We start from the raw sequence: 21,864 nt of genomic DNA on the forward strand, positions 1-21,864 counted from the left end.
GTAGTTACTCAGACTGGCAAGAGGTGGGAAGTGGGTTGTTAGGGCTGTGCAATTGCACGAGGCCCCGAGCCAATCAATGATACCCGAGCAGATTCAGTGGTAAATTTAAGGATTAAGGTAAATCGAGCTTGACTTTATCCTCTCATTAGCGACTCCACACCTTTTGTTATATGAGCTGTTGCAAACACGTCTTTTCACAGTCAAATGTGTACAGATTTGATACCCGATTAAGTAGGTGGTATTTTTAATTCATTCTGGGGATGTGGGCGTCGCTGGCAAGGCCGGCATTTATTGCCCATCCCTAGTTGCCCTGAGAAGGTGGTGATGGGCCGCCTTCTTGAACCGTGGTTTTTGATACAACTGAGGGGCTTGCTGGGCCCCTTCAGAGGGCAGTGAAGTGTCAATCACATCGGTGTGGGACTGGAGTCACATATAGGCCCAGACCGGGTAAGGACGGCAGGTTTCCTTCCCTAAAGGACATTAATGAACCAGTTGGGTTTTTACGACAATCCGACAGTTTCATGGTCACTGTTACTGAGACCAGATTTTTAATTCCAGACTTAAAAAAAAACCTGACTTCAAATAAATTGCCACAGTGGGATTTAAACTTCACACTCTTTGGATTATTATTCCAGTAACATGACCAGTACACTATGAGTGTCACGTCGGGGCAGCAAACCAAACCTTTGCACAAGGCCCCTCACTTAAATGTTTCTCTCCGATCTCGGTGGCCGACTCTGAACACTCCCACACCGGGTAACAATTGGGAGTGAGAACCGTGGCTAGATTTTTCACCCTCCCGAACCTAGATCGCCATGGGGGCGGGGGAGGGGGAGGTCAGAGAGGTATTTCCCAGATTTATCCCCCCCAAAATTGGCCTGGGTTTTTATCTGCTTTTTCGCCTCTCCCAGGAGATCACGTGGTTTTGGGTGGGGATGGAGAACGTAGATATTGTGATACACAGGTGTGTGGGACAGGCTGGATGGACCAGACGATCTCTTCCTGTCCGTCATTGTAACCCGGGGGCACCGGGGGCCCTCTCTAGCCCAGGGTGAGATCAGTTAGATCGACACAGCCATGGGGTCACGTCACTATTTCACAAAATCCTAAGTTTGTACTTTATTCACCAACAAAATGCTCTGCAGAGGGTTCTCGACTACCTCCAGCTGTGTCGGCGAGGAATCCAATTTATACCATTCATTTCCACCAACAGAGGTCATGATTGCTCCACTTTTACCCAGATTAACCCTTAGTCTGCAGAACGATAAGCAACTCTGCACAGTTACAGTGAGTGACCCTTACCCTGCAGAATAAACAGTGACCCTGTACAGTTACACAGTGAGGAATCTTACAACACCGGGTTATAGTCCAACAGTTTTGTTTGAAAATCACAAGCTTTCGGAGGCTTTCTCCTTCGTCAGGTGAGTGTGGGATTCCTTGAAAATTACTGCATATATAGTCAGAGAACAATGCCTGGTGATTACAGATAATCTTTCCAACTGCCCGTTATCAAGGCAATCACAGGAATTGAATAGTGTTCAGACAGCGAGACATGAGATACAAGACTACTGAATATACAAACGGCCAGAACCAAAGACAGAGAGAGAGAGAGAGAGAGAAACATCCGAAAGGAAGAGAAAGAGAGAATGACCAGTTGTATTAAAAACAGATAACTTTTTTTTCCGCTGGTGGGGTTCCGTGTAGTGTGACATGAACCCAAGATCCCGGTTGAGGCCGTCCTCATGGGTGCGGAACTTGGCTATCAATTTCTGCTCGACGATTTTGCGTTGTTGTGTGTCTCGAAGGCCGCCTTGGATAGTCTTGTATCTAATGTCTCTCTGTCTTAACACTCTTCAATTCCTGTGATTGCCTTGATAACGGGCAGTTGGAAAGATTATCTGTAATCACCAGGCATTGTTCTCTAACTATATATGCGGTAATTTTCAAGGAATCCAACACTCACCTGACGAAGGAGAAAGCCTCCGAAAGCTTGTGATTTTCAAATAAAACTGTTGGACTATAACCTGGTGTTGTAAGATTCCTTACATTTGTCCACCCCAGTCCATCACCGGCATCTCCACATCATAGTTACACAGTGAGTGATCCTTACCCTGCTGAATAAACAATAACCCTGTACAGTTACAGTGAGTAATCCTTACCCTGCAGAATAAACAGTGACCCTGTACAGTTACACAGTGAGTGATCCTTACCCTGCTGAATAAACAATAACCCTGTACAGTTACAGTGAGTAATCCTTACCCTGAATAAACAGTAACTGTGTACAGTTACACAGTGAGTGATCCTTACCCTGAATAAACAGTGACCCTGTACAGTTACACAGTGAGTGATCCTTACCCTGCTGAATAAACAGTAACTGTGTACAGTTACACAGTGAGTGGTCCTTACCCTGAATAAACAGTGACTCTGTACAGTTACACAGTGAGCGACCCTTACCCTGAATAAACAGGGACTCTGTACAGTTACACAGTGAGTGACCCTTACCCTGCTGAATAAACAGTGACTCTGTACAGTTATAAGGAATCTTACAACACCAGGTTATAGTCCAACAAATTTATTTTAAAATCACAAGCTTTCGGAGATTATCCCCTTCGTCAGGTGTCCACCCCAGTCCATCACCGGCATCTCCACATCTGTACAGTTACACAGTAAGTGATCCTTACCCTGCTGAAAGTACTAAACTGGAAAGTACTGCAGTACAAAGGGATCTGGGGGTCCTCGTGCAAGAAAATCAAAAAGTTAGTTTGCAGGTGCAGCAGGTGATCAAGAAGGCCAACGGAATGTTGGCTTTTATTGCTAGGGGGATAGAATATAAAAACAGGGAGGTATTGCTGCAGTTATATAAGGTATTGGTGAGACCGCACCTGGAATACTGCATACAGTTTTGGTGTCCATACTTAAGAAAAGACATACTTGCTCTCGAGGCGGTACAAAGAAGGTTCACTCGGTTAATCCCGGGGATGAGGGGGTGGACATATGAGGAGAGGTTGAGTGGATTGGGACTCTACTCATTGGAGTTCAGAAGAATGAGAGGCGATCTTATTGAAACATATAAGATTGTGAAGGGGCTTGATCGGGTGGATGCGGTAAGGATGTTCCCAAGGATGGGTGAAACTAGAACTAGGGGGCATAATCTTAGAATAAGGGGCTGCTCTTTCAAAACTGAGATGAGGAGAAACTTCTTCACTCAGAGGGTAGTAGGTCTGTGGAATTTGCTGCCCCAGGAAGCTGTGGAAGCTACATCATTAAATAAATTTAAAACAGAAATAGACAGTTTCCTAGAAGTAAAGGGAATTAGGGTTTACGGGGAGCGGGCAGGAAATTGGACATGAATTTAGATTTGAGGTTAGGATCAGATCAGCCATGGTCTTATTGAATGGCGGAGCAGGCTCGAGGGGCCGATTGGCCTACTCCTGCTCCTATTTCTTATGTTCTTATGTACAGTTACACAGTGAGTGACCCTTACCCTGCTGAATAAACAGGGACTCTGTACAGTTACACAGTGAGTGACCCTTACCCTGAATAAACAGTGACCCTGTACAGTTACACAGTGAGTGATCCTTACCCTGCTGAATAAACAATAACTCCAAGTTGTATTGTTTTGTCAATCAGGTAAATGATTTGCATAATCAGATGCTCTGCAGCCTGGGATGGTCACTGCACTCGAACAGTTGCTGTGAAATGTATCAGTCAGGCTGGTTTACTTTATATAAAATAAAATTTGTTTTCCAGTTTATTTCCCTTTCTTTCCTCGCCCTTCCTGGAGATGATGAACGGTGAGTACAATATCTTGGAGTGGGAGAATGTCCTGTGTCGTGTTTGGTGATAGCAAAAAGTCCAATTTTCCGATGTTCGATTTGAATAAAGGCTGATCAGAGTGCGCGGGACGAGCCCATCTCGTACACTCCTGAAAATTGCACACATCCCCGCGGTCTGTTTAAAATACACAGCGCAGGTTTGCAGAGGCACCACGGGTTCAATGAGAAGGGCATGGTGCATCATTCAATATTCCCATGGTCGTGCTTAATGCCTTTCACTGAACTTTCCCGGCAGATTGTCCTATCTCCCCGGGAGTTACTCTTGCACATCTCCCAGTGGGCAGACGGGAACGGCATCACCCACTCCTCAGGGAGGGAAATTAGGGGGAATTCCCGATCGTTCAACTCACAATGGCAGTGAGAGGCTGAGCCACGCGGACCAAAGGTTCCCAGGTTCGATTCCTGGTCTTGTCAAGTTAGCCTGGCGGCGGGGGGGGGGGGGTTGTAATTGGTCTCTTTTCATATTTGTTCTTGGGATGAGGGCATTAGTTCTGGGACTGGAGTCACATGTAGACCAGACTGAGCAGGGACGGCAGGTCCCCTTCCCTAAAGGATATTAGTGAACTAGTTGGGTTTTTACAACAATCCGACAGTTTTCACAGTGCTGGTTCACAAATCATCAGATTTACTGGATCCAATTTCACAACTTGCCCTGGGTGAGATTATAAACTCACGATTTCCTGGGTTACTAATCCAGGACCATAACCACTAGGCTACTGTTCCTCAGTGAAGGAGGGAAATAAATTCAACCAGTGTTCCTGCATCTGGTCACGATCCAGTGGCCTTTGCTGGAAATGTCCATGTCTGGGTGCTGGTGAGGACAGGATTGGCCTCAGCTGTGATTCCTTTAGTGGTTGAATAGCCCCGACACGCACCGTCATGCCCCACCCCCACCCCCCCCCAACACTGGGAAGACACCTGCAAGGAGTCAGTGCCCTCGGTGGCATTTTTGTTGAATTCATTTCTAAAAAATATTTTAATACAATGATTCCAATAATGTTAATTCATCCAGTCCCCCCTCATTTAGATGCATTCAATGTAATAACAGCCCCCCCCCCCCCTGCCCCCACATAAAGCTGGCTGTTGTCCAGGCAACAGTTTCTCAAGACGTTTGAGTTAGAATCTGACCTTACGATGACCCTGAATTCTTGGCAGGACTGGGATTGAGATTGGTGCTTTAATGCCGGGCCGAGAAGCTAAATCTGTCTCCAAGAGGCTCGGTTTCCTCATTTGTGCCAAACACGTCTGTTGCCTTCATCAACCATTCACTCCCGGTGAAGTCCGAGTCCATCCAACACTCGACTCCTTCCCCCCATATCTGGGGAGACCCTTACTATCCCCCCCACTCTTGCCCCGGGACAGGGTACAAGGAAAGCTGGTTGGATAGGTGATCTCTTTTGAGCATTTATATAGCGCCTTTCACAACCTCAGGACACCCCAAAACCCTGACAGACAATACAGCACTTTATTGAAGTGTAGTCACTGTTGTAATGTAGGAAACGTGGCAGCCAATTTGCGCACAGCAAGATCCCACGGACGACAAATTGATAATGACCCCATTATCTATTTTTTTTAAGTGAGGTTGGTTGAGGGATAAATATTGGCCCAGGTCACCAGGGAGAACTCCCCTGGGCCTCTTCGTAATGGTGCCATGGGATCGTTTACATCTACCTGAGGGCAGACGAGGCCTCGGTTTAATGTCTCATCCACATAAATGCAAGGTTTTTTGCCTTTTCTTTTATCCACAAACTCCACCTTGTGCTTTATATTGGGTTTCCTTTCATTTCATGACCTTCAGGCTTATGTCACCCTTCCCCATTCAGCCTCGGCAAGGGCTGCAATGGTCTGAAGAACCTTTAAGTGACCCCTCCCTCCCTCCCTCCCATTAGACGAGCTCCCTGCACTGGGGACTGCAAATAACCACACAAGCCACCTGCCCACATCAGCTCCGGACAATCTTCACCCTCACACCCCGCCGCTCCCGGTTGAATTGCCACCGACTCCGCCCTCACATCCTGCCTCTCCTGGTTGAATTGCCACTAACTCCGCCCTCACACCCCGCCGCTCCCGGTTGAATTGCCACCGACTCCGCCCTCACATCCCGCCTCTCCCGGTTGAATTGCCACCGACTCTGCCCTCACACCCTGCCTCTCCTGGTTGAATTGCCACTAACTCCGCCCTCACACCCTGCCTCTCCTGGTTGAATTGCCACTAACTCCGCCCTCACACCCCGCTGCTCCCGGTTGAATTGCCACTGACTCCACCCTCACACCCTGCCGCTCCCGGTTGAATTGCCACTGACTCCACCCTCACACCCCGCCGCTCCCGTTTGAATTGCCACTGACCCCACCCTCACACCCCGCCGCTCCCGGTTGAATTGCCACTAACTCCGCCCTCACACCCCGCCTCTCCCGGTTGAATTGCCACTAACTCTACCCTCACACCCCGCCGCTCCCGGTTGAATTGCCACTAACTCCGCCCTCACACCCCGCCGCTCCCGGTTGAATTGCCACTGACTCCGCCCTCACACCACGCCTCTCCCGGTTGAATTGCCACGGACTCCGCCCTCACACCCCGCCTCTCCCGGTTGAATTACCACAGACTCCGCCCTCACACCCTGCCTCTCCTGGTTGAATTGCCACTAACTCCGCCTTCACACCCCGCTGCTCCCGGTTGAATTGCCACTGACCCCACCCTCACATCCCGCCGCTCCCGGTTGAATTGCCACTAACTCCGCCCTCACACCCCGCCGCTCCCGGTTGAATTGCCACTGACCCCACCCTCACACCCCGCCGCTCCCGGTTGAATTGCCACTAACTCCGCCCTCACACCTCGCCGCTCCCGGTTGAATTGCCACTAACTCCACCCTCACACCCCACGGCTCCTGGTTCAATTGCCACTGACTCCGCCCTCACATCCTGCCTCTCCCGGTTGAATTGCCACCGACTCTGCCCTCACACCCTGCCTCTCCAGGTTGAATTGCCACTAACTCCGCCCTCACACACCGCCGCTCCCGGTTGAATTGCCACTGACTCCGCCCTCAGACCCCGCCTCTCCCGGTTGAATTGCCACTGACTCCGCCCTCACACCCCGCCTCTCCCGGTTGAATTGCCACTGACTCCGCCCTCACACCCTGCCTCTCCTGGTTGAATTGCCACTAACTCCGCCTTCACACCCCGCTGCTCCCGGTTGAATTGCCACTGACCCCACCCTCACACCCCGCCGCTCCCGGTTGAATTGCCACTAACTCCGCCCTCACACCCCGCCTCTCCCGGTTGAATTGCCACTGACTCCGCTCTCACACCCCGCCTCTCCCGCATGAATTGCCACGAACTCCGCCCTCACACCCCGCCTCTCCCGGTTGAATTGCCACTAACTCCACCCTCACACCCCGCCTCTCCCGGTTGAATTGCCACTAACTCCGCCCTCACACCCCGCCTCTCCCGGTTGAATTGCCACTAACTCCACCCTCGCACTCGCCTCTCCTGGTTGATTTGCCACTAACTCCACCCTCACACTCGCCTCTCCCGGTTGAATTGGCACTAACTCCACTCTCACACCCCGCCTCTCCCAGTTGAATTGCCACTGACTCCACCCTCACACCCCGCCTCTCCCGGTTGAATTGCCACTAACTCCGCCCTCACACCCCGCCTCTCCCGGTTGAATTGCCACTAACTCCACCCTCGCACTCGCCTCTCCTGGTTGATTTGCCACTAACTCCACCCTCACACTCGCCTCTCCCGGTTGAATTGGCACTAACTCCACTCTCACACCCCGCCTCTCCCAGTTGAATTGCCACTGACTCCACCCTCACACCCTGCCTCTCCCGGTTGAATTGCCACTGACTCCGCCCTCACACCCCGCCTCTCCCGGTTGAATTGCCACTGACTCCACCCTCACACCCCGCCTCTCCCGGTTGAATTGCCACTAACTCTACCCTCACACCCCGCCTCTCCCGGTTGAATTGCCACTGACTCCGCCCTCACACCCCACCTCTCCCGGTTGAATTGCCACTGACTCCACCCTCACACCCCGCCTCTCCCGGTTGAATTGCCACTGACTCCGCCCTCACACCCCGCCTCTCCCGGTTGAATTACCACTGACTCCGCCCTCACACCCTGCCTCTCCTGGTTGAATTGCCACTAACTCCGCCTTCACACCCCGCTGCTCCCGGTTGAATTGCCACTGACTCCACCCTCACACCCCGCCGCTCCCGGTTGAATTGCCACTGACCCCACCTCACACCCCGCCGCTCCCGGTTGAATTGCCACTAACTCCGCCCTCACACCCCGCCTCTCCCGGTTGAATTACCACTGACTCCGCCCTCACACCCCGCCTCTCCCAGTTGAATTGCCACTGACTCCGCTCTCACACCCCGCCTCTCCCGCATGAATTGCCACTAACTCCGCCCTCACACCCCGCCTCTCCCGGTTGAATTACCACTGACTCCGCCCTCACACCCCGCCTCTCCCAGTTGAATTGCCACTGACTCCGCTCTCACACCCCGCCTCTCCCGCATGAATTGCCACTAACTCCGCCCTCACACCCCGCCTCTCCCGGTTGAATTGCCACTAACTCCACCCTCACACCCCACCTCTCCTGGTTGAATTACCACTGACTCCGCCCTCACACCCCGCCTCTCCCGGTTGAATTGCCACTGACTCCACTCTCACACCCCGCCTCTCCCGCATGAATTGCCACTAACTCTGCCCTCACACCCCGCCTCTCCCGGTTGAATTGCCACTAACTCCACCCTCACACCCCGCCGCTCCCGGTTGAATTGCCACTAACTCTGCCCTCACACCCCGCCTCTCCCGGTTGAATTGCCACTAACTCCACCCTCACACTCGCCTCTCCTGGTTGATTTGCCACTAACTCCACCCTCACACCCCACCTCTCCCGGTTGAATTGCCATTAACTCCACCCTCACACCCCGCCTCTCCCGGTTGAATTGCCACTGACTCCGCCCTCACACCCCGCCTCTCCCGGTTGAATTGCCACTGACTCCACCCTCACACTCCGCCTCTCCCGGTTGAATTGCCACTGACTCCACCCTCACACCCCGCCTCTCCCGGTTGAATTGCCACTGACTCCACCCTCACACCCCGCCTCTCCCGGTTGAATTGCCACTGACTCCGCCCTCACACCCCGCCTCTCCCAGTTGAATTGCCACTGACTCCGCTCTCACACCCCGCCTCTCCCGCATGAATTGCCACTAACTCCGCCCTCACACCCCGCCTCTCCCGGTTGAATTACCACTGACTCCGCCCTCACACCCCGCCTCTCCCAGTTGAATTGCCACTGACTCCGCTCTCACACCCCGCCTCTCCCGCATGAATTGCCACTAACTCCGCCCTCACACCCCGCCTCTCCCGGTTGAATTGCCACTAACTCCACCCTCACACCCCACCTCTCCTGGTTGAATTACCACTGACTCCGCCCTCACACCCCGCCTCTCCCGGTTGAATTGCCACTGACTCCGCTCTCACACCCCGCCTCTCCCGCATGAATTGCCACTAACTCTGCCCTCACACCCCGCCTCTCCCGGTTGAATTGCCACTAACTCCACCCTCACACCCCGCCGCTCCCGGTTGAATTGCCACTAACTCTGCCCTCACACCCCGCCTCTCCCGGTTGAATTGCCACTAACTCCACCCTCACACTCGCCTCTCCTGGTTGATTTGCCACTAACTCCACCCTCACACCCCACCTCTCCCGGTTGAATTGCCATTAACTCCACCCTCACACCCCGCCTCTCCCGGTTGAATTGCCACTGACTCCACCCTCACACCCCGCCTCTCCCGGTTGAATTGCCACTGACTCCACCCTCACACCCCGCCTCTCCCGGTTGAATTGCCACTGACTCCACCCTCACACCCCGCCTCTCCCGGTTGAATTGCCACTGACTCCAATTTGTAGCAAACCCCAGACTCCTGAGTTGCGACTTGGGAACGGGCATTGTGATGTCATCCCCCCCTTACGTGAGCTGCTATTGGCTCAGAGCGCCGTCAGTCATGGGAGGGAGGGCGGGTCCCGGCCTTTGGGCGCTTGTGATTGGCGGGCCGCCCAGTCTCGGCCGCATACACTGTCGCAATTTGACATCGGAGCGGCTCAGTCTCGGCGTTCGATCCGGCCCCGGACCTCAGGCAGCGACCGCTCCCCGCTCCCCGCTCCCCGCACCGCCATGGCCAACGCTTTCACCGCCGATGCCAACTTCAAGGCTCTGGCAGACTGGCACAAGCAGCACTGTGCCTCCCTCAAGCTGCGGCAGATGTTTGAAGCCGAGCCCGACCGATTCAGCCGGTTCAGGTGAGGGGCTTTCCTTCTCGCTCATTGATCTCAGTCAGTTATTGATCGGATTGAATTAGTTCACCAGCGGGGGGGCGGGTCTACCAGGGCTTTCAAAATAAACCTGGTTTTCCCCATTGAGATGTTTATGATTATTTCCCCCCCTCTCACCCCGGGTATTTGTTTAAATTCTCCCCCCGGGCAGAGCCGAGCCGGACGGTCCAAGGTCAAAGTGTGACCCGGTGTCTGGAGCCCGAGCTGGGTTTGGTGAATTCAGGGCTCGATGGGCGGATAATCCACGGGATCCTCGCCCAGCACGAACTCTCTGTCTGAGGCTGGGATCCCCTGCGGGAAGTGCCCCAGACTCCTCCTGCCCCTCTCCCAGTGTACGTGCCGTGGGCCACGGGGCTGGGGGACGGCAGTCGCTTTCTGCTTAGTCACTGGCTGCAAATCCTGTGTAACCGCAGCACCGGCGGGCAGAACCCCCGCCTGCAGGGTGGAAGAGCCCGCACCCGCACCCATGTTTCCCCGCAATAATCTCACAGGAAAGAAATGCTGAAATTATTGGAGCTCTGAGTCTAAGGGAACTGGATAAGTGCTTGAAAGGAAAAAAAAAATTCAGGGCGGGGGAGTGAGACTAGCTGGATTGCTCTTGCATAGAGCCAGCACGGACTCGATCGGCCGAATGGCCACCTTCCGTGCTGTAACCTTTCTGTGATTCTAATCCCAGGTCTGGCTCGATCGATAGCCCCTTTTATAGTAAACTTTCGGAAAGGAATCAGGTGAGCAAGAAAGTGATCTGTTTACAGGGCTATGGGGAAAGATCAGGGGGAGTGGGGCTAATGGGATAGCTCCATCAAAGAGCCGGCACAGGCACGATGGGCCGAACAGCCTCGTCTGTGCTGTATGATTCTATGGTAAAGTCTGTGCTGATTTGGCCCCATTTGTTTTTGGGGGAGGTGGGGAGAGAGGCAGAAGAAGAGATTCTGGCTGGTGAGTGCAGGCAGCGATGGGCTGTGGAATGATCGATGACCGTCTGACCCAACAGGTTCTTTCCCTTAGATCTTCTCCCCCCACAAACCATAAACCGGACTTTAATCAGTGCACTTAATGTGGTATTTATGATGTGGAGATGCCGGTGATGGACTGGGGTTGACAATTGTAAACAATTTTACAACACCAAGTTATAGTCCAGCAATTTTTATTTGAAATCTACAAGCTTTCGGAGGCTTCCTCCTTCGTCAGGTAAAGGTATTTATGACAGTGTAAATTTGGCTCTTGAGAATCCCAACTGGTGGCGTTTACTGGGAGAAGCCTTTTTGTAATTAGCCCATTTTGTGATTGTAACATTGTAACTCGGATGCTAATTAAACCCAAATAGGGAGCGCTTTCAGAATAAATATAGGGGTGTCTAATTCCTTGGGCCCAGGCAGTTTGAGAGTGCAGCCTAAAGTCAGTGCCCCCTCTCCCCGTGGGTGTGCCTGGTTGTCAGTGAGTCGCTCATCCCTGTGGACAGGAAGGGTTCGTTTACCTGTGGATGTTGGCCAGGGTGGCATTCGGGAGTGTTACAGCCAGCCTCAAGTCTCCATGGGCCTGGCAGGGCAGGGGAGGATAGACCAGTGTTCCCACTCCTGGTCACTCACCCCCTGCTGGGTAGTGGGTGGGCTTGGATGTCAGATGGGACGGTGCTGTGAAGCCCCCCACGGTCGAAGTCAGTCTTGTTTGGAGGACATCAGGCATTTAACAAATTGTAACCCAGTAGGGAGTCAGTGTTCCGGGGTGGGGGGCGGCCCCTAAAGAGTGTGAGTTAACCGGATCCAGAGAGACACTGAGGTAGAGTGTGCTGCCAGCACTGTGTCTAAGCTCGCTCCTGGATAATGGCCATTTCTGCCGAGGTAGCATAAGGAAAAAAACTCTCAATATTCTCTGGAGCATCTGAAATTAAATCATAAAAGATCGCCAATATGGGTTCAAGAAGGGGAGGTCTTGCCAACGTGACAAAGAAGCTTGAAAGGGGTACGGCAGTGGATGTGTTGCACTTGGATTTCAGTAAGGCCTTTGAGACAGTTCCTCTGGTACTGAGAATAAAGAAAGCAGGAATCAGTGGAAATATTTTACAGTCGATCTGGCTGATCGATCCTGTACCTGCACCCTCTAGGGACTGTCATCAGCCTGGGAGAATGTTGCCAGTGGGGGTCCCACAGGGGTCTGATTTGGGAAATCTTTTGTTTAATATCTTTATAAATGACCTGGGGCTCGGAGTCACAAACACAGTGGCTAAATTTACAGATGATACAAAACTAATGAAGGTGGTAGACTCCAAAACTGAACAGGATAAGCTACAGGAGGATCTGAATATACCTGGGAATTGGGCACTTGGAATTCCATGTAGAGAAATGCAAAGTGCTTCACACGGGGACAGAAAATCCAGGAAGGGACTATTCCTTAAAATGGAAAGAAAATAATGTGCGAGGAAAATGAGAGCGATCGGGGGGGCGGGGTCCTGATTGCAATAAATTGAAGCTATCGCAACGATGCTCGGTGGCAGTGAATAAAGCGAATGAGGTTGGGATGCATTAAACGGTCAATATTGAGCCAAAATAGTGAGGTGATCCTGTCACTTTATAAATCATTGGTGTGACCGCACTTAGAACATTGCGTGCAGCTCTGATCACCACAGCACAAAAAGGACATTGCAGCTATTGAGAGGATACAGAAGAGAGCAACCAGAATGATTGAGGGGATGGAGCAACTGGATTACGAGGAGCGATTGGTGTTTTTAGGGTTCTAAAGGGACTGGATAATGTGGACCATTACAAGCTATTCCACCTTGTCCAGAACAGAGGACACAGCCTGCACCAGAAGGGGTTAAATTCAAAACTAATCTACAGAAACAATATTTCAGTGAGTGAGAATTCAATGTTTGGAACAGGCTCCCGAGGGAGACGGTGGGAGCAGTTAGTGTTGATTCATTCCAATGCAAAATAGATTGATTATAATATTTTGGGATCCAGTATCTGAGTAATTTGAGACACGACGTGTGGTGAGTGTAACAGGCTCGGGAGGCTTTGGACCTGTGGTTCCCAAAACTCTTCCCCCACTGGGGGTTTTCCTCACCTCATGTCTGGGTCTGTTGGAGACTCATTGATGGAGATTGATTGCTCTAATTAGTCAACAATTCCATTATCGTCTTATCAGCGACTACCAGGATGGCAGAAGGAAAACTAGATGGACCCTGGTCTTTTCTTGTTCAGCCATTCCTGTGTTCTCTGGAATTCTCTGCTCACTGTACTGAACGGGAATGCTGCAATCGACTGGCTGTGATCTGATGCACTTTGACCAAGCGTGAATTGTCAGTAATAAATTAGGAGTCTGGAGATCCATGAATAGCTGGCAGAATCTCACCAGCCCCCAACCCCCCCCCCCCACTTCTTACTGACACAGACCTGAACCCACATTGCACGGGGAGGGGGGAGGATGCGAGAGATATTGATTGAGAGCGAAATGGAGTTTTTGTGTTTATTTGCTGCATCATTGCCTCCAAGTCTGTTGTGAGTTTCTGGAGATATTCTCACCTCCCCGTCTTTTCCCCCCTCCCCCAACATTCCGAGTTTGCAGAAATGTGTGGCTTAAATCCTGAAAAACGTGTTTGGTTCTGGTGAGGCCGGGGGAGGGGCATCACCACGTGTCTGAACATAACTGAGCTCAGAGTTACTGAACTATCAAAGCTGGGAGCCGAGATTTTAAATGAGTTTAAATTCATTACAGTATCGAACGGGGAATTAATAAAGTATCATTTTTAATATCGAATGATGAAATGTAACTGTGAATTAGTCTTTTTTTTGAATGTGTAATAAATATCTGTTGTTTGGTAGGACACTTCCTGGTTTGGGTACGGTGTCCTAATCTCTGGTATGAACTTGCTTCCTTATTCAAACAGAGGTTTTCTGTTGAGCGTCAGTCAGTTAACACCCGGACTGGGGACGGTAGTTTGTGGTTATGTTACTGGACTAGTAATCCTGTGACTGAGAGTTCAAATCCCACTGTTGAGAATTTGAATTCAGTTTTAAAAATCTGGAAATCAAAAGCAGGCACCAGTAAAAGTGACCTTGAAACTGTCGGATTGTCGTAAAAACCCAACTGGTTCACTGATGTCCTTTTGGGCAGGAAACCTGCTGTCCTTACCCGCGGTGTCTGGCCCTATATGTGACTCCAATCCCCATGCCAACTGCCCTCTGAAGTGGCCCTGCAAACCACTCAGTCCTATCAATCCGTTAGAAAAAGATGTGGAGATGCCAGTGATGGACTGGGGTTGACAATTGTAAACAATTTTACAACACCAAGTTATAGTCCAACAATTTTTATTTGAAATCTACAAGCTTTCGGAGGCTTCCTCCTTCGTCAGGTAAATGTTCAGGAGCTCCTCAAAGCCTACGCATTTATACATATAGAACAATACATGGTGTTTACAGACTGCCCCTGCAACTGCCCGTTGCCAAGGCAATCACCGTGTTCAGACAGAGAGGTGTCACCTACAGAACCCCCAAATACACATTCAACAAAAAAACAAACAGGAAAAAAAACAGAGAGAGGCAGAAACATCCGGAAGGCAGAGAGAGCCAGCAAATGACCCATTATATTAAAAACAGATAGCTTTTGTTCGCTGGTGGGGTAACGTGTAGCGTGACATGAACCCAAGATCCCGGTTGAGGCCGTCCTTGGAGAACGCTTACCCGAAGATCGGTGACTGAATGTCCATGACTGCTGAAGTGTTCCCCGACTGGGAGGGAACCCTCCTGTTTGGCGATTGTTGCGCGGTGTCCGTTCATCCGTTGTCGTAGCGTCTGCATGGTCTCGCCGACGTACCATGCTCTGGGGTATCCTTTCCTGCAACGTATGAGGTAGACAACGTTGGCCGAGTCACAGGAGTATGAACCATGCACCTGGTGGGTGGTGTCCTCTCGTGTGATGGTGGTATCTGTGTCGATGATCTGGCATGTCTTGCAGAGGTTACTGTGGCAGGGTTGTGTGGTGTCGTGGACGCTGTTCTCTTGAAAGCTAGGTAGTTTGCTGCGAACGATGGTCTGTTTGAGGTTGGGTGGCTGTTTAAAGGCGAGTAGTGGAGGTGTGGGGATGGCCATAGCGAGGTGTTCGTCGTCATTGATGACATGTTGAAGGCTGCGGAGAACATGGCGTAGTTTCTCCGCTCCGGGGAAGTACTGGACGACGAAGGGTACTCTGTTGGTTGCGTCCCGTGTTAGTCTTCTGAGGAGGTCTATGCGATTTTTCGTTGTGGCCCGTCGGAACTGTCGATCGATGAGTCGAGCGTCATATCCCGTTCTTACTAGGGCGTCTTTCAGAGTCTGTAGGTGTCCATCCCGTTCCTCCTCGTCTGAGCAGATCCTGTGTATTCGCAGGGCCTGTCCATAGGGGATGGCCTCTTTGACGTGGTTAGGGTGGAAGCTGGAAAAGTGGAGCATCGTGAGATTGTCCGTGGGCTTGCGGTAGAGTGAGGTGCTGAGGTGCCCGTCTTTGATGGAGATTCGTGTGTCCAAGAAAGAAACTGATTCTGAGGAGTAGTCCATGGTGAGCTTGATGGTGGGATGGAACTTGTTGATGTTATCGTGTAGTCTCTTTAGTGATTCTTCGCCGTGGGTCCATAGAAAGAAAATGTCGTCGATGTATCTGGTGTATAGTGTTGGTTGGAGGTCCTGTGCAGTGAAGAAGTCCTGCTCGAACTTGTGCATGAAAATGTTGGCGTATTAGCGTGCAAATTTGGTCCCCATACGTTAGAAAAAGAGCACTGTGGGAGAACCTTCACCACACGGACTGCAGAGGTTCAAGAAGGCGGCTCACCACCACCTTCTCAAGGAGCAACTGAGGATGGGCAATAAATGTTGGCCTCGCCAGCGACGTCCACAACCCGAGAATGAATAATAAAAGAGAACAGCCCCCCCCCTCTCCTCCCCGGGTTATTCCTGAACTTGGTAAAGTTGTAGTAGAGGTTTTGAGGCCCCGCTGTCCGACTGGAGCGAGGCCATTGCCTCTTTTAATGCGTCACTTTGAAATATAAACCCAGAGCCGGTTGCTGAAATGTTGTGATCGTTTCCCCGATGCCGATGACTGTGGGTTGGGTGGGGCGGGTCGGCAGGTGAGAAACCAAAGGCTCAGTCAACGAGAAGGGTCTTCAGGAGATTGAGGGAGACTTGGGGGGAGAATTCCGGGGTGCGGGTAAGATCGGCCACCAATGCAGGAGCAGGCTGGACATACAACTGGTGAAGGTGGACAAAGGGGGTAAGAGTTTAAGGCACTGGAAGAAAGTTGACCATCAGTTTGACCGTGGTGGGAATTTAATGATCCGAACCCAGCTTTGAGGCTCAGAGTGTGGAATTGTTGGTGTTAAGTGGAACCTGGTCCCTTGTTATCTGACTGGCTATCAGATGGGAGTAACCAATCTCCCTGCCACGCCACCGGGTCGACTCCTCACAGACTGTGGATAGAATTTGAAATATCGGAACAGTGCCAGCTGAGCGAGGGTCAGTCTCACGATACCCAGTCACCGGGCATGTCTGTCTGTCTGTCTGGGGGGGAGGAGGGGGTGCCGCAGAGAGACAGAGACTGACCCTGTCCCGAGCTCAAGGCCGTGTCTCGCTCAGCGCTTTTCAATCAATGATACCAGAACCACAGGCCGCGAGCACGAGGATTCAGAACAGACCGACTCCCATCACCCCAGGGTGGGTCACACTTAATCCACCGAGTACTTTCTGTCAATATTCTGACTCCCTCCCCTGTTAGAAACTAACAGAACTGTTTAAAACATCGAACTTCCAGCTCTGTCTGATGCTCTTAATTAAAAATTGATTTGTTCTGGAGATGTGGGCGAGGCTACATTTATTGCCCATCCCTAGTTGCCCTGATGGCACTGAGAGCCAACCTCATACTGGAGTCACACGTAGGTAAGGACGGCCGGTTCCCTTCCTTGAGCCAGTTGAGTTTTTCCTAAGACAATGCGACAACTTTCATGGTCATTTTATCTGGTGCCAGCCCACAAATCATCAGATTTATTCAATTCAACTTGCTCTGGTGGGATTTGAACTCACAACCTCTGGATCGCTAGTCCAGGACCATAACCACTAGGATACCATTCCTGTGCTCCTGAGGAGTCTTGCTGAAGTTGCCCCGACAGCGGCTTTGTGATGTGGAGCCAAACCACGCCAGAGTTTGATCCCCAGGTCTGTGCAGAGACATCTGATCTCTGCCTGCGTGGCAGCTGGAGGGGGTACACTGGATCTCCGCACCTCCGGATGAGGAGTGGGGGAAAACCCAGTTAGGATCATTGCCCCTGATCAACGTCCAGTAACTCAACACAGACTGGGAATGTGGGAGTGGGGGGTGAGACGAGGGGTTTAATTCTCGAAGGCCCAGCCAGGCCGTGTGGAAAGCTGTGATCTAACTCTGCCTCCTCTTCTCTGCCCGTAGTTTGACCCTTGCGACTGATGATGGGGATATCCTGCTGGATTATTCCAAGAATCTCATCACCGATGATGTGAAGAAGATGCTGATTGATCTGGTGAGCTCCCCTGCACCATCTCCCGGGGCAACGGCTCTTGGTTAACGCACTGGAGAGACTTGCGTTTGTAGAACGCCTCTCACATCCCCCGGGCACCCCGTAACCCATCGCTCAATGAACTCTAGTTTGTTTATTTTGTTTTGCTGTCTTTCTGGGGGGGGGGGGGGGGGGGGGTGAGTCACCGAATGGGCCGTACAGCCCATGAACACCAGCGAGATATTCGACCGTGGGAGCCGGATCGGATCATGATCGTAAGCACACGTGCACACGCACCCAACCCACTGGCACACTTACCAGCAGGTGTCACTAAATAGTGATCTGTGTCTAGTGGGAATTCAGTCATTTCTCCCACCCCACCCCACCAACCTAGGGTACTGAGGCTAACTGTATTGCTGCCGCAGCTCTGATCCACTCATTCGACACAGACCAGCAAGTGAGCCAAGGGTGCTCCGATATTGTTGTGACCCCGTCTCCCGCTCCCCGCTGGTCAGGGGTCACGGCCCCCGCTCCCCGCTGGTCCGGGGTCACGGCCCCCTGCTCAACGTTCCTCTCTCAACCAACGTCACCAAAAACAAATTTACCGGTCCTTCATCTCACTGCTGTTTGTGGGATCTTGCTGTGTATAAAATGGCTGCCACATTGGCCCATATGGCCGGCACTTCTGTTCAGTCTCGTTCATTGTTTGCGAAATGTTTTGTCATCTTTCAGAGAGAGGTGATGGGTTGCTGTATAAATCCAAGCCTGTCTGTCGTGCCTGTGTTAAGCTTGTGTGACCCCTGCGATCCTCTGGGACCCAGTGTGATGGCTGCAGATCTCACCGAAGATTATTTAAAGTCTGTTTGTGTATTTTTTCCCCCCCTCAGGCCCGATCCCGGGGTGTTGAGAAGGCCAGAAATCGAATGTTTGATGGGGAGAAGATCAATTTCACGGAGGTAAGGGACATTCCATCTTACTGAGAGTTCAGTACAATCCATCGCTGAGCAAGTCGGGATGGTGTGTGACTTGGAGGGGAACGTGCAGGTGGTGTTGTTCCCATGCGCCTGCTGCCCTTGTCCTTCTAGGTGGTAGAGGTTTGGGAGGTGCTGTCGAAGAATGTGCACCCTGCCCTCCACATAAAAGGATGTTTAGTAACAGAAAAAGCCCATTAGGCCCACCAGACCTGTCCTGTTCTGATCGGCCCCGCCTTCTCCCCCCGCGGCCCCGCCTTCTCCCCCCGCGGCCCCGCCTTCTCCCCCCGCGGCCCCGCCTTCTCCCCCCGCGGCCCCGCCTTCTCCCCCCGCAGCCCCGCCTTCTCCCCATTTACCTGAATCCCGTCTCTCCAGAACGGCCTCTAGAATGCGCTTCAGTCTCTTTCCCTGGTAAATTGTTCCATAACTCAATTACCCTTTGGTGAAAAAGTTGCCCCCATCCATTTCCCTTTTTCTTCTTCCCAGGGTCTCCTGGATTTGAACCCTTCACCGCGGGCCAGCAGTGCTACAGTTGGCCCGAGCTCCCCTGGGGTTAACCTGAGTTACGGAGGGACAAGCCCTCTCGATCCCGGCTGAAAGTGCATGCCTGTAGGCAGGGGTCGAGTGAGGACAGGTCCCAATTCAGTCGTGGTGCCTTCCACAGTGGAGTAGCCCACTGACAATCACCGTCTGGGCACACGCTCACACACACTCACACACTGCCGGGGTGAGGTACCAGAGAGCAACCAGCTGCCATGAGACCCCAGGAGAGGGGGGAGAGAAAATTGGCCCGGCAGCGGGGGGGGGTTAGCGGATTGTGCTATGGTTTTGCTGCGTCAGGGAGATCTCTTCCCGATTCAGTTCCCGTTCCTGCTGCAGTCCAGGGCCGCCTCTGTGTGTGTCGCAAGAACCCCCTGTGCCATTAATGAGCTGTCTGCTGCCCTCGGCAGGATGTGGTGAAACCAGAGGTTGTGACATTGGATTTACGCAACGCTGGGTGTGGAAACGAGGAGCTGGGAGAGTTCGTCCTGAACCAAGATCGAAAATTCCGTTTTTTTTTTTGGATGTGGTTTAGTGTGAAGCTGGACATGGCGGTGAGCTGAGCTGGTCACAGCTGAGGCTCCTGAAGACCCTCTCTGATACCAGGGATCTCTCGCTACTAGGGGTCCGTGGGCACTGGTCACCCACCCCTTGTACCCACAGGAAGCTTTTGGCACAGGTGTGGGAGTGTGTTCCACTGCACTGTGTGTGACACAGGGTCTGTTGTCATTAACACTTGTGATATTCAACAAGACAGTTACAGAGTGGCTCAGTGGTAGGTCCTCTCGCCTCTGAGTCAGAAGGTCGTGGGTTTAAATTCCGCTCCAGAGACCTGAGCACAAAACCTAGGCTGATATTTCCAGCGCAGTGCTGAGGGAGCGCCGCACCGTCGGAGGGTCAGTGCTGAGGGAGCGCCGCACCGTCGGAGGGTCAGTGCTGAGGGAGCGCCGCACCGTCGGAGGGTCAGTACTGAGGGAGCGCCGCACCGTCGGAGGGTCGGTGCTGAGGGGGCGCCGCACTGTCGGAGGGTCGGTGCTGAGGGAGCGCCGCACTGTCGGAGGGTCGGTGCTGAGGGGGCGCCGCACTGTCGGAGGGTCGGTGCTAAGGGAGCGCCGCACTGTCGGGTGAGACGTTAAACCGAGGCCCCGTCTGCCCTCTCAGGTGGATATAAATGATTCCATGACGTTATTTGAAGAACAGGGGAGTTCTCCTAGTGTCCTGGGCAATATTTATCCCTCAATCAACATCGCTGAAACATTATCTGGTCATTACCACGGTGCTTGTGGGATCTTGCTGTGCGCAACTTAGTGTCACACTCCAGGCCTGACCTTGTAAAGCCATTACGACCACTGTAGAGTCAGTCTTTCGTATGTGAATATATATTTCATATTAACAAAAGCTGACCATGGCTATTCTACCTGGTAGATCTATAATTACACGGGGGGGAGGGAGGGCGGGGGGGGGATTGAGCTCGTGGACACCTGGAACCCGTTCTGGTGGGTAAGGGGTGACGTGTGACTGGCGCTAACGCGATTCTCCTTCCTTCCCTGCAGAACCGTGCCGTGCTTCACATCGCTCTGAGGAACCGCTCCAATATTCCCATCCAGGTTGAAGGCAAGGATGTGATGCCTGAGGTGAACGCAGTGCTGGAGAAGATGAAGAATTTCTGCCAGGTAATGAAGAACTGGAATCTGGGGCGTCTGCAGCCGGAGGGAGTAGCGGCCCCCCTCCCCCCCCCCCCCCCCCCCCCCCCCCCCCCCGTGGCTCGGGGGAGTTACTCCTTAACACGCGGGAAGCCCGAGTCGCAGGCACAGAAACAGGCCATTCGGCCCAACGGGTCTGTGCTGGTGTCTGTGCTCCACACGAGCCTCCTCCCTCCCTACTTCATCTCACCCTATCAGCATATCCTTCTATTCCTTTCTCCCTCATGTGTTTATCGAGCTTCCCCTTAAATGCATCTACACTATTCACCTCAACTACTCCTTGTGGGAGTGAGTTCCACATTCTCACCACTCTCTGGGTAAAGAAGTTTCTCCTGAATTCCCTATTGGATTTATTACTGACTCTCTTATATTTATGGCCCCGAGTTTTGGACTCCCCCCATTTTCTCTGCGTCTACCCTATCAAATCCTTTCATAGTTTTGCTTAATGTTGTTTTTGATATCTCTGGCTCGGCGTCTGACCCTTTGACGGGTCACCTGTCCAATGTTAAACTCGACCATCGCTTTCGGGCCAACTGACTTTGCGAAGGTCTGTTGGAGTTTTTAAAAATATTTATTTTATTCTCTGTGATTTGATAGGGTGGATACAGTGAAACTATTTCCTCTAGTGAGGGGGGGGGAATCCAGAAGAAGGGGGCGTAACCTTAAAATTAGAGCTAGGCCGTTCAGAGGTGAAATCAGGAAGTACTTTTTCCACACAAAGGGGAGTGGAAATCTGGAAAACTCTTCCCCCCCCAAAAGGCTGTGGATGCTGGGGGTCAATTGAAAAGTTCAAGTCTGAAATTGATGGATTTTTATTGGGTAAGGGTATCAAGGATATGGAGAAAAGGCAGGTAAATGGGGTTGAGATACAGGTCAGCCATGATGTAATTGAATTGCGGATCAGGTTTGAGGGGCTGAATGGCCTCCCCCTGTTCCTATGTGGGTGTCACTGGCGAGGCCGGCATTTATTGCCCATCCCT

At 52.1% G+C, this 21,864-nt stretch overlaps 1 protein-coding gene across 1 annotated transcript in view; it reads left to right on the plus strand.

Annotated features, from left to right (window-relative positions):
* The first annotated feature begins 9,920 nt into the window (after positions 1-9,920).
* Positions 9,921-21,864, plus strand: part of gpib (glucose-6-phosphate isomerase b) — a 38,610-nt gene continuing 26,666 nt past the window's right edge. Inside the window, 4 exon segments of the mRNA XM_067998196.1 lie at positions 9,921-10,145; positions 17,604-17,694; positions 18,558-18,626; positions 20,735-20,854. Coding sequence (XP_067854297.1) covers positions 10,021-10,145; positions 17,604-17,694; positions 18,558-18,626; positions 20,735-20,854 — 405 coding nt within the window. The 5' untranslated portion in view covers positions 9,921-10,020.

This window comes from Heptranchias perlo, chromosome 16 (assembly GCF_035084215.1).
Source record: "Heptranchias perlo isolate sHepPer1 chromosome 16, sHepPer1.hap1, whole genome shotgun sequence".
Taxonomy (NCBI): Eukaryota; Metazoa; Chordata; class Chondrichthyes; order Hexanchiformes; family Hexanchidae; genus Heptranchias; species Heptranchias perlo.